General features: G+C 42.5%; 3 protein-coding genes across 3 annotated transcripts in view; 1 reads left to right on the forward strand and 2 right to left on the reverse strand.

Moving 5' to 3' along the window:
- Nucleotides 1-1556: 1556 nt before the first annotated feature.
- Nucleotides 1557-9493, forward strand: si:ch211-217a12.1 (alanine aminotransferase 2-like). The gene is made up of 12 exons (XM_015955345.3): nucleotides 1557-1707; nucleotides 1798-1994; nucleotides 5495-5584; nucleotides 5667-5775; nucleotides 5876-6009; nucleotides 6481-6724; nucleotides 6807-6886; nucleotides 7021-7157; nucleotides 7234-7408; nucleotides 8583-8738; nucleotides 8809-8921; nucleotides 9002-9493. Exons 2-12 carry the CDS (start codon nucleotides 1842-1844, stop codon nucleotides 9090-9092), a joined length of 1482 nt encoding a protein of 493 aa, XP_015810831.3. The 5' UTR covers nucleotides 1557-1707; nucleotides 1798-1841; the 3' UTR covers nucleotides 9093-9493.
- Nucleotides 9494-9530: 37 nt separating this feature from the next.
- Nucleotides 9531-13553, reverse strand: pdia4 (protein disulfide isomerase family A, member 4). The gene is made up of 10 exons (XM_015955344.3): nucleotides 13265-13553; nucleotides 12701-12887; nucleotides 12411-12616; nucleotides 12191-12329; nucleotides 11770-11975; nucleotides 11078-11236; nucleotides 10835-10986; nucleotides 10539-10695; nucleotides 10231-10464; nucleotides 9531-10155 (listed from the first exon to the last, which is right to left on the reverse strand). The coding sequence occupies exons 1-10, from the start codon at nucleotides 13338-13340 to the stop codon at nucleotides 9743-9745; spliced, it is 1929 nt and encodes a 642-aa protein (XP_015810830.3). The 5' UTR covers nucleotides 13341-13553; the 3' UTR covers nucleotides 9531-9742.
- A 789-nt stretch (nucleotides 13554-14342) lies between these two features.
- The window catches only part of LOC107382967 (polycystin-1-like protein 1), a 30872-nt gene continuing 25665 nt past the window's right edge, over nucleotides 14343-19549 (reverse strand). The window contains exons 47-52 of the mRNA XM_070553223.1: nucleotides 18095-18229; nucleotides 17807-17965; nucleotides 17561-17722; nucleotides 15081-15215; nucleotides 14925-14983; nucleotides 14343-14853 (exon numbers count right to left, since the gene is read on the reverse strand). Coding sequence (XP_070409324.1) covers nucleotides 14562-14853; nucleotides 14925-14983; nucleotides 15081-15215; nucleotides 17561-17722; nucleotides 17807-17965; nucleotides 18095-18229 — 942 coding nt within the window. The 3' untranslated portion in view covers nucleotides 14343-14561. The remainder of the gene's footprint in view (nucleotides 14854-14924; nucleotides 14984-15080; nucleotides 15216-17560; nucleotides 17723-17806; nucleotides 17966-18094; nucleotides 18230-19549) is intronic.

A 19549-nucleotide genomic window follows, 5' to 3' on the forward strand; every position in this document is an offset into this window, starting at 1 on the left:
CAGCGGTATCTGCATCTCCAACAAAGGTTTTAGCACTTTTCAGTAAAAGTGTTTCTTTATAGTCTGTAATTCATTCAAATAAACCTCAATCCTACTCCTGTTCATCGTTTTCAAATGGCAAACAGATGAAGTCAAAAAGATAACACAAACAAAAGACTTAGGCTGTTAATAAAGTTTGAACTGTTGCAACTAAGTCAGTTACAAAAAACTTGTGCCAAAAGAAAATACATTTTCAATGTATAGAAGATTCTAAAATATTCACACAACTGTATAAACTGGCAAGTTGTTTTTGACAGAAAATATACTTTTGTACTTTTAACATACTGATTTTTCATCTATAATTTTAAAGCAGTTTTTAATTCAAAGATGCTCTCAGGGACTTTGTTTTTATTACAGAACAGTGGTGCTACCGATGGGTGGCAAGGAGGGGCAATGGCCACCCCACTGGACCCCCCCTCCCCGTCCCCATGGAGCACCACTATCTCCCTTCCCTTAACATATTGCATTAATATTCACATAAATTATACATTCAGCTTTTAACTAAGACATAAAAGGTAAAGCCAATAAATATATTTTGTTTAATAAATAAATTATAAAATAAATCACAATTTCAATATATATGTTGTTTAATAAATAAATTATAAAACAAATCACAATTTCAATATATATGTATCTGTGGCTTACCTTAAGTTTAAATCCCAATAGTTTTTGTGAGTATTGCAGTTTAGATGGCAGTAGACAAATAAAGCAGTTTTATAAATTAAAACAGTAAAAATTAAAACAAAATCAGAAAAAAACTTTAAAAAATCTTAAATATTTGTGTCTCTCAAATTTTATGTAAATGCACAATGCATAGGTTTTTAAATGAAAAATAAGAAGGATTGATGCAATACTCAGCCATTGGCTAAACGCTCCCAGTTATCACAGGGATCAATTTTGTGTGCCAACCCCCCCCCCCCCCCACACACACACACACACACACTGTAAATACAGTATGATATTTTCATTTTCAGTCAATACTAGTAATACTTTTGGTAAAGAAAAAACTATATATTGAGAAATCTATTAACCCAAGAAGCTTTTAAAAAAGTATGTTTTATAAATAAGTATTTACTATCATGCGACTGTTATGTAATTACACTTTTCACATTAATAGCTTATTAGTTATTGTTTGTATGTTGATTATGTCATCTTATAAATCAAATATTATGTAAAAGTTTTCTTTTGGGTGTTTTTAATAAGCAAAATCTGGATGTGAAACTTTTTGTTGTGGTGAGTTCAAGGAATCGAAATGATGGCAGGAAATTGAAACTTCTCTATTCTTTTTGAGTCCGAGAATTACGCTTGACTTGCTGATAATTAAAACAAGCGTCGCGTTGACAATATTAATCAAATATCTCGTAGACAATTTTATTCTACTGCCATTTGTGTCATTTTTAACTTTGAAGTTCTGTGTTTGTCCTCAAGTGCGTCATTAGAAATCAGTAAGTGAACGCTTAATTTCCGACGGCACTTGAAGGTGTCCTTTTGAGGCGAAAACTAGAGAAGAAAGTCCGACCAGCCCCTCGCAGGAGCGACCGGAGGCGTGGCGGTCCGGCTGGGATAATATGAAAACCGAGTGGGGCCCCGAACTCCACCGGAGCTCAGAGAGAAAACAAACACACGAGTTGAGCTGACTTGAACGTCTCCATCTCCACGGAGCAGCTGGTAATCACTGATACACTATTAACGGTCAGGGATGTCTGCTCTTTATAGATAGACTTTCTTTCTTTCTTTCTTCTCTCTGATACTTTTCAGATAACAGTCCAGTGTGCGGGATTCAGCGGGATAACGGAACCAAAATGTCCCAAGATCAACAGGCGGTGAACGGGGTGTCGTGCGTGTCCAAGGTGCTGACTCTGGACACCATGAACCCCAACGTGAGGCGGGTGGAGTACGCGGTGCGGGGGCCAATCGTCCAGCGGGCGGTGCAGATAGAGAGGGAGCTCCGAGAGGTACGAGTCAAACGTAGGGGTGCGGGTTGGGGCGCGCGCTGCTCGGTGCGCGAGACGGAGAGGCACGAGGGAGAAGGAAAGTAGCGCGAAAAGATAAATAAAGAGATATAATCGCTGAAGCGCTCAGAAACAGGTTAGACAACGTTAGAGAGGGTTTTATTTACTCAACTTTAGCAAAGTAAATCTAAAATACACATGATTGTCTATTTCTAACACCTGTTAGGAAAATAACACTGAACTTTAATGAGTTTTACAGCTACTGGGACAATGTTCTTCAAAAATATGTAAAGAAGTGGGTCAGCTTTTCAAGTCCTCCTATAACAAAGGTATTATTGTAATTGTCGGTCCACTGTTCTGCTATAAAAATGTTGAATGAAGTCCTATTTCACGTGATGAGCTGGAGAGGACAGCTAGGTTTCACTCCCCTCCAAGCCCCGAGGTGGCTGCAGGACTGAGGATGTGGACATAGTGAAGTGTTATTACATAAGATGAGCATTCTCTGTCCTCCTTTGTTTCTCCTGCTTTGCTCGCAGAGGGAGGAGAGTTTTTGTTGGGCTGAGCTGCTGCTGGGAGGCCCAGCAGGCTCTGCAAGGAGGTTCTTATGAAAAAAAAATTGTGCTCTTCTGTGGTTTCGGCTTACTTTTATTCACCTTGTGCAGTAGGAAGGGTTTGATTTGTAAAATCTTGCTGTTTTCTGAGGGGTTGCAGGGTTCGTGCAGCAGCAGCTGACAGTTATCCCAGGGTGTGCTTCCTGTCAGGACACTTTAACTGGTGGCTCAGCAGATTTCATGCGTGCATGTGTGTTTTTAAGTGTCTGTGTGCTCTGATGTGATGACGGCCCTTATAAATCCTTACCCAGACATCTGGCACGGCGCTGCTGCAGTGATCTGTCAGGTTTGGATCTCTGCTTCTGGCAAGTCTACATTTTCTGACAATAGTGTGGTGACACCAGAAGAGCAGGAGAATGGAAACCGAATCCACCTGGTACTGTCCGTACTGTTCAAAAGGCTAGGTGTCATTATAGAGCAGGTATTTTATCAATGTGCAATCTTAGAAGCCATGTTACAAGAAATGCATGTGAGGAGGTTAGTCAGGAAGGAACCCAGTTTGGATCAGTTAGCGCCTGAACTAGCTGAGGATAGTTTAGGGTATTTGTTGGCCCGGTTGGACCTGTGCACTCAGTGCCTGGTGCTGCTGACCGAGCTGGAGAACGCAGGAACTAACTGGCTCTGAGAACAACCAGGCTCTTTGTTGCACGTCTGGAATAAGGACTGGATTAACACTAAAAAAGGGAACATGCTGCATCGAGTCACTTAGACCTCCAGAAAGCTCAGGCTGAACCAAAAGAACGTGAAGGAAACCTCAGAAAGCTGTAGTGCTATGAAATGGAAGTTTTTATGGCATTACAGAAAAGTAAAGTGTAACAGGATTGGTGAGCTGAACATCTCCAAACGTTCTCAACTGATGACGCAATTCCTTTATGTTGGTGTCAGTTTCATGTTACGCCGTTATTTAAAATCATCCGGGGGACGAGTCAGGCTGGAATTTCTTCACAATACTGCCGAAGCAATCACGAAACGCAAAAGACTGACCGTTTTACCTCAAAGAGCCCATTTAGGAGGCTATCTACACTGTAAGAAATGAAATGTTGAATTTACGTAATAAAGTTGTGTCAACTGGTTCCACTAAATCTGGTCACTTAAATGTATAGAGTAATAATATACATTTATTTTTGACATAAACATTTATGACAATATATATGATTCATTACATTTAAGCAACTAGGTTTAATGGAACCACTTGACACATTTTGGTTAAGTAAATTTATTATTTAATTTCTTAAGCCTGGTTTATGCTTCTCCGTCAGCTCCGCAAGGGACAGACACGCATGGATTGACGGAAGCGTTTTGCTCTTTTACTTCTCCGTCTCCTGGGGAGTGTTGCAAAGCAATTGCCCGGCAGGACACCAGAGGGCGTAGCGCTGTTCTGTGGTATCCTGTCATGTATCGGTCCAAGATGGTGTGTTTATATTGTGTTTTTTGTGTATATAAGAGACTTTTAACACGGACATATTTGTCTCTCATTCTCCCACCGCTTCATGCGCTCGCCACCTCTAAACCCACGTTTCCTGTCATTTCCGTCCCCAAATAAAACGCTTGCTGCGCTTCTTTTCACTCCTCCAGTCACGGGAGAATTAAACGTTCATATTTTTAGAGTTTTTTCGCAAGGTATTCTTCAAGGTTCTATCCTCGGCTCTCTGCAATGGCGGCGCTGTAAACAACAGCGGCGTCCTGACCAATCACTAGCTTGCGTAATCCGTCTCGTTCGACGGATGTTTAAAAAAGTGGGCTCGACTCCGTACGTACTTGCGTGCCTGCCGGAGCCCTACGCAAGGACGGATAATGGCGTTGCGTGTCTCCGCACTGACGCAGACGGAGAAGCATAAATCAGGCTTTAGAGTGTATAAAAGTCAATATTGTGATTATTTACAACTTTCTCACAAAAACACACTTTAAACGATGCTAAATAGCCCTTTAAAGTGTCACGGTTCTATATTAAAAATTTGACGTTAGTTGGATTAACTGAATTCTTTGCAGTTTTTCAGTTGATTTAACTTAAAGAAAAAGACCTTCATTCTGGAAACTCACAGTAAAAATGTGTTATCGGCAGTTTTTTTGTTTTGCATTCTTAAGACTAGTGATTATTGTCAACGTCGTACATTTTGTGTGACCTTTTCATTGATTTGTCCCGTGCAGCGTTGGTTAGAACGCCTGATCTGCACATCTTAAGTTCAAGGAAGATCCACGAGTGATTGGTACTCTCCTCTGATTGGATCACAGAGAGTTTCCTATAAGCCGTTTTATCTCTTAAACATTTATGGTAAATGAAAACTTCAGAACTGTCGGATTACCCCCAGAAACGTTTATTTTTGTCAGCCGTGCTGCAAGGTGACTCGAATCTGTCTTGTGTCACGTGAGGTCATCTGAGAAACAGCAACAGCTGCTGCTTGTTGGGATCAACAACCTCTCCGCACAGGCTCAAGATGTGGTTTTGTGAAGAAGAAGAAGAAGAAGAAGAAGAAGAAGAAGAAAATAAAGAAGGGTGAAAGCAGTCAAAGGGTTAGATTAGGTTAGCGTGGATTGATTAATAACCCTGGCTCATAAACAGTAGTGGACTGTGAGCGCCGACCCTAACACGATCCCCTGTCTTCCTCCACCGCATATTAACTCTGAGCCGGGGTCTTTGTGAAGCAGAGGGGGGGCTGATGGAGGTCATGTGATCTGATTACAAGCAGCACTAAGTGGATTTGCATAAAAAGGGGGCAACAGATAAGTTTGTTAGGCGGAAAGTTTGTCTCGTGTCTCCTCCCCGGACAAATCTTTAGCTGTACACGTCAGAGTGAACTCATCTGGGGTTTGTCCACGCCCCTTTCTTTAGTTTTTTCCTCAAAAATTCCCATCATGATGCAACACGGTCTTCTATTTGTTTTATTGTTGCAGGGAGTCAAGAAGCCCTTCACAGAGGTCATCAAGGCTAACATAGGCGACGCTCACGCCATGGGTCAGAAGCCGATCACCTTTTTCAGACAGGTTTGGACAAACTGCTGCTCTGAAATCCCAGCAGCTGTCCCAAACTAAAGCCCAGATTGACCTGTCTGTCCCCGGCTCTCAGGTGTTGGCTCTGTGCTCGTACCCTGATCTCCTGGAGGACAACAAGTTTCCCGAAGACGCCAAAAAGAGGGCACGGCGCATCCTTGATGCCTGCGGAGGTCACAGCATTGGTGAGACAGCTCCTCCGACCCCGTGACCACTGTTAATCACTTGAACAGCTAGTTGGTGTGTAGGCTCAAATCCGTAGTCATTCCCTCTGGTGTGCTGCAGGGGCCTACAGCGCCAGTCAGGGGATTGAGTGCATCCGCCAGGATGTGGCGCGCTACATAGAGAGGAGAGACGGTGGCATCCCCTCCAGCCCCGACAACATCTACCTTTCCACTGGAGCCAGTGACGCTATAGTGGTACCTATCATTCCTAGGCTGTGCACCAGAACTCAACATTTCTTTAGAAAATCACTTCAGAGTTCTCCTTTTTAAAGAGAAACCACATGTTTCCCTTCAGGAGTAAAAGGATAAAATCACAGCGACCAGAACATAATCTGTACAAAAATTCAACTATGCCAACATTTGGAGGGAATTAAACGCTCCGGTGGTTCCTCCGAAGGATTGGATGACCTGAAGCTTAATCTGCGACACTCCTGAGTTGTGTTACCAGTTAAATCCTACACTAGTGACATGCTTTTTAATGCATTGTTGTTAATCATGAACTAAGTTGCACTTTGCACATCCGTATCTACCCCACCCGCAGACCTTTGCTCCTGTCACGTTTATGCAATCCTTGGAACACAGCCAGAAACATTTCACTGTCTGAAAAAATAAAACCCAAAAAACATCTCAACTAAATAAAGCCTTTCCACCAATTCTCCCACTCAGACCATTCTGAAGCTGCTGGTTTGTGGCGAGGGTCGAGACCGCACCGGAGTGATGATCTCCATCCCTCAGTACCCTCTGTACTCCGCCGCCCTGGCGGATCTGGCCGCCGTGCAGATCAGTTACTACCTGGATGAGGAGAACTGTTGGAGTCTGAACGTAGAGGAGCTCAGGAGGGCGCTGAAGGAGGCCAAGCAGTACTGCAAGCCCCGTGTCCTCTGCATCATCAACCCAGGAAACCCCACAGGTCAGGCTCCTGAGTGCAGTTTTGTTTTTGTGCATTAAACTGGCACCTTTGGCTCAGAGTCGACTCTTTTTGTGCGTGATAGGTCAGGTCCAGAGCAGGCAGTGTATCGAAGATGTGATCCGATTTGCTAAAGAGGAGCATCTCTTCCTCATGGCCGATGAGGTAAATGAACAAAAGTCCTTCTAGTTAGCAGGTTTTAACCCAAAGCACATATTAATATTAACAACTCGAACATAACGATATTTTTAGTACAATTTCATTTGATTATTGTTATGGAGCTGATTGTTCTGCTGCAGGTCTACCAGGATAACGTCTACGCAGATGGCTGCAAGTTTCACTCCTTTAAGAAGGTGCTGTTTGAGATGGGACCAGAGTTTTCCAGCACGGTGGAGATGGCCTCCTTCCACTCTACCTCCAAATGCTACATGGGCGAGTGAGTCGCCACCTACGCTTCTCGGTCACGTGAACTTCTGAGCTGTGCACTAATCCTCGTGTTTGCCTTTCCTCAGGTGTGGTTTCCGTGGAGGCTACATGGAGGTGATCAACATGGACCCTCAGGTTAAGGCCCAACTCACCAAGCTGGTGTCCGTGCGTCTGTGCCCCCCCGTTCCTGGACAGGCTCTTCTGGAGCTGGTGGTGAACCCCCCACAGCCCGATGAGCCATCCTACAGCACGTTTATGAAGGTACTAAGCCCGTCCAACGTCTCTCCACAAACAGCACGGTGATTGGCTAAGGCTAAACTTAGCCCTGCTGAGGCTCCAGTGGAGCACGGCTACACCGACCTGCTATGGTTAATCTGGATTTTCAGATTAGTTTTGTTCATGAATGGAATTAATGTCATAAATCAGATTATTTATAGCATATTCCATGATGCACGGTGATGTCCGAATGGGCTCACGCACAGACAGAGGCGCTGTTATCGGGTCATTGATGTGTGTTTACGTGTAATCTGACTCTAGAGCTAGATTTTTTTCATGCATGGGGAAAAAGTTTCTAGCTAATTCTGTCCTTTTGTCAAGTGTGAGGCCTCAGAGCTGCAGACGGGTTCAGGTGGGAGTCCATGTGTAATGCCTCCTACTGGCCACAAGGCGGAGTGAAAAAGTCTGGATTACACAACCAGTGTGAGGCTGAGCAATTGATGGATTAAATTATTGTTAGGATTAAAAATTAACAAGGAGACATCCTGAAATGTTAACATTTAAGTCTGTTTTTTTCCTCCACTAGAAATAAACCTTAAATCTGGGAAATGTTTTACAAATGACGATTTTCAGCCAACAGTTCTGGAAAATTGTTCATTTTGGGGTTTTATATGTTCAGTAGCGCCCCTTCCCGACAGTGCTGGCAGCCATCAACGTTATTTATTTAGTTTAGACTATTTTTCTTATGTTTTTGTAAATCTGAACAAAGGGGCTGACCACATTAATACTTTTTATGAATCCATAGCTTTGGATAGAAAGTTCTCATGAGGAACCAAGGATAACAATTAAGGGGTTTAATTTTGGGTTATGTTTCGTAGATTTGGGAATGTTTGGCTAATCTGTCTAAACAGCTGCGGTGTTGATGAAAGAGGTTTTGGTACAAGCCTTTTCCTAAGAAATACTGTTATTAGAGTTGTGTAAGAGTGACTCGTATCAGGAGAGAGGCTCTGTCATCTTCCACCTGGTTTTTGTGGGAGGATGTAGTCTCCAGCTCCAGCCTTCTTCTGTGGTCACCCTTCCAGCTCAGAGATGCGTTTAGTGTCCCGTCGCTACGAATGGAAGCTCTCTCTGTCAAAGCCAACTCGAGTTGTTCATTCCAGCAGAAGATCTTCCAGGATTTGGATCGTCTCCGAGGGCTAACTGTGTCTTTCCCCTGCAGGAGCGGACTGCTGTGCTGGCTGCTTTGGGGGAGAAAGCTCGTCTAACAGAGGAGACCTTCAACAGCGTACCCGGTATCACCTGTAACCCGGTCCAGGGAGCCATGTACACCTTCCCCTGTATCAGCCTACCTCAGAAGGCCATCGACAAGGCCAAGGTGTGCTGTCAGACACACACCGGTGTACCTGTGTTTTGAACTAGAGGGATTAATAAGTGTGTGCCCACAGGAGGAAGGTCTAATCCCGGACATGTTCTACTGTATGAAACTGCTGGAGGAGGAGGGGATCTGCCTGGTACCAGGAAGTGGCTTTGGACAGAAAGAGGGAACCTTCCACTTCAGGTTTTAAGCTTTGCTCTCTTATGACACACCACTAACTTAATCCCAGCTTTGACATCGAGTCCGTATAATCCTCCATCCAGGATGACCATCCTACCTCCGACAGAGAAGCTGAAGGTGGTGCTGCAGAAGATCCGGGACTTCCACTTGCGCTTCACACAGGAGTTTTCCTAACGGATCTGTTCGAGAACCGACTCATCCAATGCCAGTATCTCAAGGAGGGAGCAGTCATCGAAGTACTCGCCTGTCATCTCAAGAATTTTGAATAAAAACAGATGAAGTCCGATTTTAAATGTTCAAAAGGATGGAAGTTACTTTTATCTTCCTGAAGCACTTTTTAGGATCACCCAGCCAGGTCCAACGTGATCAGAAATGTGATTTAATGGTGATTGTGTCGAATGACCAGTCTTTCTGCAGACTGTTTAGTGGTTCTAATTTAACAGATTAGCTGGCCTGGCCTGTAACAGAAGTGCCAGTACAGAAGGTACCGTTTGAGTTTTTTGTGTTACTAATGTTTGAAATGTTCTTAAATCTTTTGAGCTGTATGACTTCCATTTAAAGTTTCTACAAAACTCTTCACTTGTCTTTAATTTTATAACGAGGAGTCACGTCTGAGTGCTGGCTCCAAAAGCAGCCGTCATTTTAAAGATTTATTTAAAAATCATCAGCAGTGCTTACATGCTTTCAGGAACGGAAGCTGAACAGAAACTAAAACGATGATTTAAACTCTGAATCATCACAGCAACTCAGTAACACCGTTAATCCTCCTCCATGCTCCCTTCACCTCCCCACAGTTAAAGTCCGCAGCTCCTCGTGGAGAACGCTCAGAGTTCATCTCTCTGCTGTAGCTTGGTGGCGTGCTTTTCCACGAATTTGCTGAAGCCTTCTAGCGTTCTGTCTCCACCCTCAAACTTCACCGGATTCTGCTTGTTATTACTCGGGGCAAAGTATATCGTAGGGAAGCCTTCCACTTTGTAGTTGTCATTTGGCACGTCGTTAGCGGTGGCGTCCATCTTGGCGATCACCAGGTTCTTCTCGCTCTTGTACTTCTTCCCAAGAGCCAAATAATCTGGCTCAAGTTTCTTACAGTGGCCGCACCAGGGTGCGTAGAACTCGATCAGGACATCTTTATTGGTGTCCATGACGATTTCATCAAAGGTCTTCCCCACCACGACTTTAACAGGTCCCTTATTGTTCTTTGGCACCGTCTGGGACTTGATGATGGGTGTGAGTTTTCCTGTTTGCACAGATTAAGATAATATTAAGAAAAGTGGAAATAAAAGCAAAAATCTTTCAAAAATCAAACATTTACCTTTCTTAAACGCAACAACAAAATCTCTCAGCACCTCGGAGTCCAACTCCTCCGGCTCCATGGCGAACTTTTTGCCGCCATCTGCCAAAATGGCAACATTCACTTCCTCCCCGCTCTCGCTCAGGCCGAGACTCTTCAGCTCCTCAGCGTAATCCTCCTCATCAGCGATGGCAAACGTATACTCTGGGAAGTCCTTGGCTACATCCAGCACCTTGGACCTCCAGAACTGGGTAGCTGCGATCAGATTTATTAAAACAAACCCAAGAAAACATCGTATGATCATCAGAAACGCTAACGACTTCACTCACCAACTCTGAAGTCAAAGCTGAAGTCAACCCCGTAATACACGACCACCAGGGGTCTGCTGGCATAGCGCTTGGCATCATTGCTGGGTTTTCTGTGTCCCACCAGAGGAACGGAATACTTTTTGAAGAAATCTTGAACGTCTGATACCGATGTGGAGTCCTGCGTGTTTGGAGGGATCGGTCGCACATCTTAGACGAGGACGCCATTTTCATCTCATCACATAAAAAACTAAACTCAAAGTTTCAGACTAAATGAGAGGAATGCAAATTCAACTAGAATAAAAAAAAGGATGCTGCACCTTGATTGCAAGTTTCTGAGACGCTGGTTCGTACTTTGAGTGGAACTTTTCAGGCTGAAGGACAACAACCTGACCCAGAGAAACTTTAAGAAGTTTGGCTACTTCGGGGCTGAAGGAGTGACGGAAGGTGAAGTCCTCCCTTAGCGCGTTACCTGAAAGAAAGACACGTCCAGCACATAAAAATGACAATTACACATTCGACTTCACTGCAAACCCAACCAAACTACTTGTGAAACTACGCACAGGCCTCGATGTAGGTCTCATAGGCCGCATCCTGTTCACCGGAGAACACTCCGACTATAACGGCTTCGTCGCCATCTTTAAGGAGCTCCTGCACCTGCTTTGCAGACTGGATCTGCTTAGATGGAGGTCCGGCCTGTTCACTCATGTAGTTCACAATACCTAAAAGGGAGGAGGAGGAAAAGATCAGCTCGGATAGAAGTGATAACTGGGAGAAACAGAACAACCTGGGTCTATTCTGTCATTGGGTAAAGATTTAAATCAAATCAAATCACTTTTATTGTCACGTCACATGTGCAGGTACACTGGTACAGTACATGCGAGTGAAATTCTTGTGTGCGAGCTTCACAGCAACAGAGTTGTGCAAAAATACAGTAATGTAAAAACAAGTAAAATATAAAAATGGCTAATCTAAATATACAAATGAATAAAGTAAACAATTAAATGTGCACATGCTAAGATGTTCAGCAGAATCTTTTCAGAGAGGTTTGCTGATACATAAAAGAGAGGGAGCTATTGCAAAATGCAAAACAAGAACCCAAGCATTGGGGCTGTCACAACTACTCATGATAAAACAAACAAAGAATATGTTTTTTCCAAATATATGCAGGAAAATGTGTCTGGCTCTCAAATGATTTGCATAAATCCAGAGCAGAAGACGGGTGCAGAGCATCGCTAACGAGCAGCCTACCCACCGTACTGCTCTCTGGGCCCGTTGTAGTCGAACACCTTGCCCTTCCTGAAGATCTTCAAGGTGGGATAGCCCGTGACTCCAAAGAGTGACGCGACCTCACTTTCCACCGTGGCATCAACCTTGGCCAGAAGAATAGGAGGAGTGCGCTGGCTCAACGCTTTAGCAGCCTTCTCGTACTCTGGAGCCAGACGCTTGCAGTGTCCACACCTGCAGGTCGGTGTTGCAGCAAAAGGAAGTGTTAGCATTTTTTATTTTAGAATAGAATAGATTCATGCCACAGTGGGGAAAGTCACTAGTTACAGCAGCAATAAGCCATTATTGTAACCTTCAACCATTAAAAACAAATGACAAGGAAACTTGGGCTTCCAGAACTATACTGACCAATCTTTAATAAAACTAGACAATCGTGCATTTAAACTGACCATGGAGCGTAGAACTCTACTAGAATGATGTCTGCGTTATTAACGGTATCATCAAAGTTCTCCTTGGTCAGCACCAGCGTCGCCTCAGGAGGCGGCTTCCAGTCTGGTTGAGACACCTCTTTCACTCGCTCCACAATGGCTGCAACACACAAATAACCACTTTAGTACGATTTTTCATTCTCTTGAAGAAGAGTTTGTTAGAAAGCTTTGAAACACCTACCCTTCTCTGTTCTGTCTCCATCGTAGTCCACCGGCTCCCCGTTTTTCAGGATCTTAATAGTGGGATATCCCGACACATCAAACCTGCTCGCCAATGTGGTCGCCAACGTAGCGTCCACTTTGGCCACAGGTATGGGAGGATCATTCTCCCTCAGAGTCTGAGCAATCTTCTCATACTCCGGGGCAAACTGCTTACAGTGTCCACACCTGAGATTTAAAATAAAAACAGTTAAATGTGCTGTTCCTTGTTCTCAGTTAATTTTACAACATTTTAAAAGACAGCAAACATACCATGGTGCATAAAACTCAACTAGAACTGTGTCTTTTCCCTCCATGAAGGTTTCAAAGTTGCCATCTGTGAGAATTAGAACTCCATTCTCTTCTTTCACCTCTGTATCATCATCATCGTCATCCCCATCCTCCTCGTCGTCATCAGTGTCCTCTTCAGCAGCATCTTCCTTCTCATCTTCTGCCACATCTTAACACCAAACAAAAGGAAGTGTCAGAGTCAAGACCAGCACGCTGCAGCAGAATGAATCCAGGCACCAGGATGTGCTTCAGTCTAGCTCCATTACAACTTGATACACGAAACTAATTTGAATGAGTAAAACTTTATTGGTACCACTCAAGAGTTAAGAAAACGCACACGTGCTGTTATCAGTATGACGTGTCCGCTAGCAGGCTAATTAAATAATGTACAGTAAACAATTTAGCTAGCAAGCAGGCTAATTACGCAATGTAAACACCTTAGCTAGCATGGTTTAATGAAAATAGCTAAGACACACAAAAACAAAAACACCAGCTGGACTGCTTAAATAACATTGTTATAATAACACTAAAATATCTCACACTCACCATCTTCACATCTGCTGACGGTAGCAAAATGTGCAACGCCGAGCAGCACAATTAGCAACAAGGCAGCCTTCTTCATTGTCCCCCTGCGTGACTGACGTGCTGCTCCGTGGAAGTCCTTTAATGGTCTGCGCTACTAACACTGATGAATGTCATCAAACAGGCCTCTGCTACACAGACCCGCTCCTCGGCTCGGAACAATACTGATGAGTTATTGAACAAACCTTCGGCTTGTGGCTTCATACAAACTTACGTTTCTGAAAACGCGAGCGCCGCCTCCTCCGTCTGGAACTTGTCTGACTTGCCACGTTCTGATTGGTCCGCACCGTCCAATCACAAGTCGCCACTCAATTCTTGACTCTGATACGTAGAAAGCTGTGAATGGTTACTTTTATTTGTCATTGTTATCTGGACTTCACCACAATAACGGATTATTTAATAGGAAGAAAAGCATTCGTAATTTAATTATTTGAAGGTAAAAAGAGTTTAGATATGCAGAACGACTTCCTTCCTATTCGCTATCAACATGTTGGATGTTTCAGTAATTCCTCCAGAATAAATGTCATCACATTTTTTTCATATGTCATATTTTCATATGTATTGGGTTTTATTCTTATTATTTTTGTTTAATGCCTGTTTTTCTTAGTGAGAGTCTACTTTTGTTACCCAGTGTTAATTCTGTAAATGAAAACTGTGTAAAGCACTGTTCTCATATCTAGTATCTGGCATGTAAAGCCTTTACTTGTGCTTAATCCACATAAAGAGAAAAAGTGACATAATTTGTATTTATTGTCGAAACCGAAATGGCTCATCTCAAGCGGTTTTACCCTCCTAAAATATAAGTTAATAAATAAATCATTCTGACTCATTTTCACAAATATTCAGTTGTTCAACTCTGCAATAAATTGTTTACTTTAAAAATGGTGAACACTTATCGCGGTTGTATTCATCAGTACAAAATTATTTTTGTTCAATATTTGCACAGAAAATGTGACTAATTAAAATAACAGCTGTCTTCTTTTGTTTCCTCCACAAGTACCACCCACCTATTAATGAAAGGATAAATAATCTAGCGTTTAGGTAAGGCATGAAGTTTTATTTGGATCAGAAACATTGGATCCATTTGATCAAATATGATTCTAACCTGATGACAATAGTTAACACATTACTCATGTGTAAAATCAGGAAACTTGTATAAAGAAAATCAGACACAATCCAATCATTTTGCTGAAATATTCTTAAAATGCACACATTTGAGGAGATTCTTCTCTTTGAAATGCTTTCAAACCAAGAAACAAGTCTAGTACCCACCCGGGTCATTTGTTTCCTGCTCCCTATGCACCAGAACTTCCACCAACACCTCAGAACGAGATTTACCGAACCAGCAGCTGTCCTGTGGTTCGGCCCACTGCTTGGATCGCTCCTCTAAAACGTCACCTGCTCTAACATTTTTCAGTGACGTTGACTCTGAACACATCATGGAATGTTTCGTCTTTAGTTTGTTCTCAGTCGCCTTTAACACATGTGAACAATTTTTCCTCATTCTTCTTCTCTGGTGCAGGACTTTTTGGATCTTCTGTTCATTGTGGCACCTATAAAAAATCAAATAGTGAGTTAAAAAAATAACCTCAATGTGAGTGTGATGTAAGTCAACTTTAGTTACCTTAACAGGTAGGATTCATTTTCTAGAAGTGACTCATGTTCGGGTCTATTTACCACCATCTAAAAGAGTCAGAAGTTGATTGGTAATGCCTTGACACATTTAAAATAATATATATATTTTTGTGTGTTTGTATTTTTGATCTGAAACTGGCCTCACCTGAGTGTCCATGTTGGTCAGCTGAGGTGTGGATGTAACATCTGGACTGTTGGTGTGGTGCACGCTGTTAGAAAGCACATCCAGTCTCAACAGCAGCTCGTCTACTAAACCTTCCAACTCCTCAAGACAAAAAGTCTGAAAAAGGCAAACAAATTGATTTAATCAAAATGTGCCAGAAGTAATTTATTGTGAAACTGCAAAAACCTCGGGATTTCTGTACCACAACAAGAAAGAACACACCTCAGTAATGCCATTTTAAAGGGGACATGTGACTTTTTTTCTTAAGTTATAACAGTTCTATGGTCAGAACCAAACATGTTTATGAAAAGTTTGCTTCATAACATCCCTCTCACATTAAGCAATTTCCGTAATTCTATTCTCAACATTTTCAGCACCTTCCAAAATTAGTCTTTTTTGGGCTCTGTCAATTCAAGAAAACAAGGTGAAGCTGGCCAAACAGGCTGCTTTAAACTAAGAAGCTCTGATATCTGGAAGGGGCTCGGAATAGAGCCGCTGCACCTCCAGCTGCAGCTGCTTTACGTCAAGTTTCCAATTTGTGACATCACAAACCGGGACATTTTTAAACGGCTTGTTTAACCAAACCAAAACCAAACACTGACAGAAAACGGATGTGTTTTTCATATTTGGAGTGTTGATAGAGGCGGTAGAGACCCACATGGCAGCACAAAAGGATGCAAAAAGAGAGTTTTGTATAATATGTTGATTATAATCGAAGCTATTTGGAATGTTTAATTTTTAAGTGAACCGGAAGTCCTTTTTATCATGTCCTTAAAACGTTCTTGTCATGATCTGCGTCTGCGTCTTCCCTCATGTGTCTCCTTGATTTCTCCATCTGTCTCTAGGTTCTCCTTTTGTGTCTCCTAGCGCCCTCTTGTGTCCTTGTCTATGTCTCCCTCATGTGTCTCCTTGTGTTCCTCATGTGTCCCCAGATCTGCAGCCCCTCTAGCCCCCCGGTATCCCCCTCCAGGTCCTGTGCTCCCGTGGTCCCCCTTAGTCACGCCCCCGTAGTTTTTCTTTCTGTAGTGTTTTCCTTTAGTTTCAGCTGTTCATCTATTAGTCTCTTTTAGGGTGTTTCTTTCCCCCACCGGTTCTTTAGTTCTCCGTCCTCAGATTATTAGTTAGTTATTTTGCTCTTCTTGTTTTTAGGTTTTGTCTTTAATCTTAGGTCATGTTATTTTTCTTCCTCTTCAACTCACTGCCCTCTCCCTGATTAGTAATTGAGTTCACATGATTTCTCTCCCCACACACCTGCAGCTCATCTCCCTCTCATGCTCCCCAGTGTATAAAACCCTGTCTGTGTCACAATGTTTTGTCGGTTCATTGTTTGTGTCAGTCTCGTCTCGTTTGCTCTCTAGCTTCTAGTTCTCTGGTGTTTTTGGATCTCTAGTTATAGTCGTTTGGATTTTTGGTTTTTGGCTTTCTGCCTTTTTGGATTACTCCTAAAATAAAAGGATTTTTATTTCATCTTCCACCTCTGCCTCATTCATCTGGTTTCTGCATCTTGGGTCCTAAACTTCCTCCTGCCCAACTCGTGACAGTTCTGTGTTACAAATCAGATTAGAACAAAGCCAACGATTCCAAAAAGGCAAATTGTGAAAGCCGGTTTGTTTTCATGCAAATCATTCAAGTCACCAGTTTAGGCCATCTCCTGGGCTTCATCTTCGCATGTCACATGGAACCAATCAGATTACCAGATAAATTAGAGCAAACAGAGTAAAACCCAAACAGAAGGCTTTGTTGTGGGAGCTGACAGGTTCAGTAAAAAAGATTTAACCTCCTGGGACCCAAACTTGAATTTGGTGTGATTTCAAAGAAAAACACATCTAGCTATTACAGATTAGTTGACTTAAATTAACAGAAACAAAATTACAAAATCTAAATACAATAAAAATTCAACAAAAATTGTTGTCAAATCTCCTAAAAAAAGAACCCCCCCCCCCCCCAACATTTTTTTAAGTCAATATCAAGTGTCCATAAATTATGACACAAAAGTCTTAGTAGAAGAGAATACATTTTTAGAGTGCAAGGAGCCAATGTCCACATATGGACACAGGGCCCTAGGAGGTTACATGCGGACAAATTCTTTAATATTTTTGTAATTTGAAAAAAAAAAGTTAGGATACACGTCTGCTTGGCAGAATTTTATATATTGACATTTTAGCCGATTTTCTGACTATCATCAGTTGTGTTTTGTAACCACACCTGCCTTCAGTCATGGCCACTGAATTGTCAGACGTCTTCTGAAATCACAAATCTCAAATAAATATGTGAGTATATACACGAATATTTCATAAAACATTCACAAACAGCCAAAATGCACCTTGACACTACATGAAATTTACTCAACCACTCTTTAGACATGGACAACTTGAGCTTTAAAAACACTTTTAAGCATTATTTGTTTGTTTAATTGTCTGTATAAATTAAAATAATAAGAATTTTAGTTTCCGTCCTCTCACCCATCCTTCCTTGTGATGATCCATTTCTGTTTTTCTGTGCCGTCCAGTGAACTTGGACACCTTCTCTCTGAAGTAATTAATTAATTCTTCCTTGGTGATGGCGTTTGTTCTGATCCGAGATCTTTTGGAAGATCTGACAAATGAGGAAACCGCTCCAGTCATCTGAAAGAGAAGGCTGTAAGTGTAGAATTGACCCGGATGGTGCGTTATTATAATTTTATTATATTCATGGCTTGATTCTTATACCATTGCTGAACAAACTGCACAGGCTGACAGGAAGAGAGCTCCATGATGATAGCAGGGCAGAGTCTGAAGGGAGTGGGGAACAGAGCTAAAGGCCCAGGAGGGTACATGCAGCAGATTCCTCAAACAGGACAGGGCCACCAGAAGGATTAGACCTGAAATCTGTCAGGTGAGAAGAAAAGAAAAACACAACGAAAGCTCAGGCAATGCATCTGGAGTTGAGCTCAAACAACTCTCATTAAGGTCATATCTGGTATTAAAGCAGTTCCTATAGTTACTAGTGATGCTGACCGTAGGCCATATGATGCTGGAGACTGAGTGTGCAAAGGGAGCAGCACACAAGCCTATGGTCCTGTTCACCCTGAGGACAGTCATGCTCTTCATGGTGAGAAGGAAGAGGATGATGCCACAGAGGGAACGAACGCACTGTTGAGACAAAGCATTATCTTTATCAGATATTAAAGACCAAGTTCACTTGTTTTTTATTTATATATTTGCAGCAGTCTCTACAATATGATGATCGTCATAGGAATAAAGCTCTGGCGCTCCTGTTCCAGGAAGTAGAAGTTAATCAGAGCAGAAGACGGCAGGATTTGGAGTCTTATTTATGATCTCCTGATATTCAGACAGCTCACCTCTGACTGGCTAACTCTACCACTGACTCCGTTTGTTCTGTAACAATGTTTTCTCTCCGCAAACAACACAAGCCTGAAGGAGTTCTGCCGTGCTGTGGAGTTCCTAATGCTAACGTTAGCTTGTACTAGCCGAGACGTCCTCTGGTGTTTCCTGGACACTAAAACAACAACAGCCTTCCCCATCGTGAGCAGAAGTGGCCGAGTCCATGAATGCTAATTTACAGTGTGACAAAGATCTGTGTGGCTTCTTCTGACCCAGGTGTTTCCTTGTTTATTTTCTATCAGCAGCTAATGTAGGAAATTGGGATAATAGACTATTTTCACATTTAGCCTGTAGGTGAAACTCAGAGTGACCGATTGTGTTTAAAAAAATTACAAGTTAATAGGTTTGTCAGTGAACTTGCTGTTTAAAATTCACTTGTTGCATCATTTTGGGTCTCTACTGCCTCTATAAACACTCTAAACTTGAGAAAACACATCCACCCATTTTTGTCAGTGTTTGGTTTTAGGAGTTATGTGCTTAAAGAGACAGTGTGTAGTTTCTTGGGGCAGTACATACATGCCACAGTAGTTTTACAACCTGTCGGTTGCATCCCCCAGAGACTCAGGCCCGTGCGCTCTGTATCTTAGACCCAATTTTTATGGTTATATTTTACAAAGCCATCAATAGTTTTCAACAACTGGACATCATGTTATTCATTTCAACAACATTTTGATGGATATTTGCAGAGTTTAAAGGTAAAAACTACACATTGTCTCTTTAAAACAAGCCATTTCAAAAAGACCCCATTTGTGATGTCACAAATGTTTTGTCTTTTACAATAGAACCACCTCTCACATGTAAGAGAGAACGGCTGCTGGAGGAGCAACCGCACTTCTCAGAACCCCGCGTGGATACTGGAGCTTCTCAGTTGATTGGCCCTTTGCACCTACGTCACCTAATCACGTGGGTCCGCCATACTGGATGGCAAAAGCATGTAAACAGTGAGCGACACGAGTAATAAACGAAGGGAAAAGTGGAGCCTGAAATTGATTTTTGTGATCTTTAGCATTTCCTCTACTAGTTCAAGCCCATGTTCAATTATCAGAAGAAGTAGCGCACCTAGATGGG

This window comes from Nothobranchius furzeri, chromosome 7 (genome assembly GCF_043380555.1).
Source record: "Nothobranchius furzeri strain GRZ-AD chromosome 7, NfurGRZ-RIMD1, whole genome shotgun sequence".
NCBI classification, from domain to species: domain Eukaryota; kingdom Metazoa; phylum Chordata; class Actinopteri; order Cyprinodontiformes; family Nothobranchiidae; genus Nothobranchius; species Nothobranchius furzeri.

Coding starts and splice junctions, on each gene's coding strand:
- si:ch211-217a12.1 (XM_015955345.3), top strand. CDS start 1,842: ATGTCCCAAGATCAACAGGCGGTGAACGGGGTGTCGTGCGTGTCCAAG. Junction 5,585..5,666: donor CGATCACCTTTTTCAGACAG/GTTTGGACAAAC, acceptor CCCGGCTCTCAG/GTGTTGGCTCTGTGCTCGTA. Junction 7,158..7,233: donor TCCAAATGCTACATGGGCGA/GTGAGTCGCCAC, acceptor GCCTTTCCTCAG/GTGTGGTTTCCGTGGAGGCT.
- pdia4 (XM_015955344.3), bottom strand. CDS start 13,340: ATGAAGAAGGCTGCCTTGTTGCTAATTGTGCTGCTCGGCGTTGCACAT. Junction 11,237..11,769: donor CGGGCCCAGAGAGCAGTACG/GTGGGTAGGCTG, acceptor CCTCCCTTTTAG/GTATTGTGAACTACATGAGT. Junction 10,465..10,538: donor CAGCTTTGACTTCAGAGTTG/GTGAGTGAAGTC, acceptor ATCTGATCGCAG/CTACCCAGTTCTGGAGGTCC.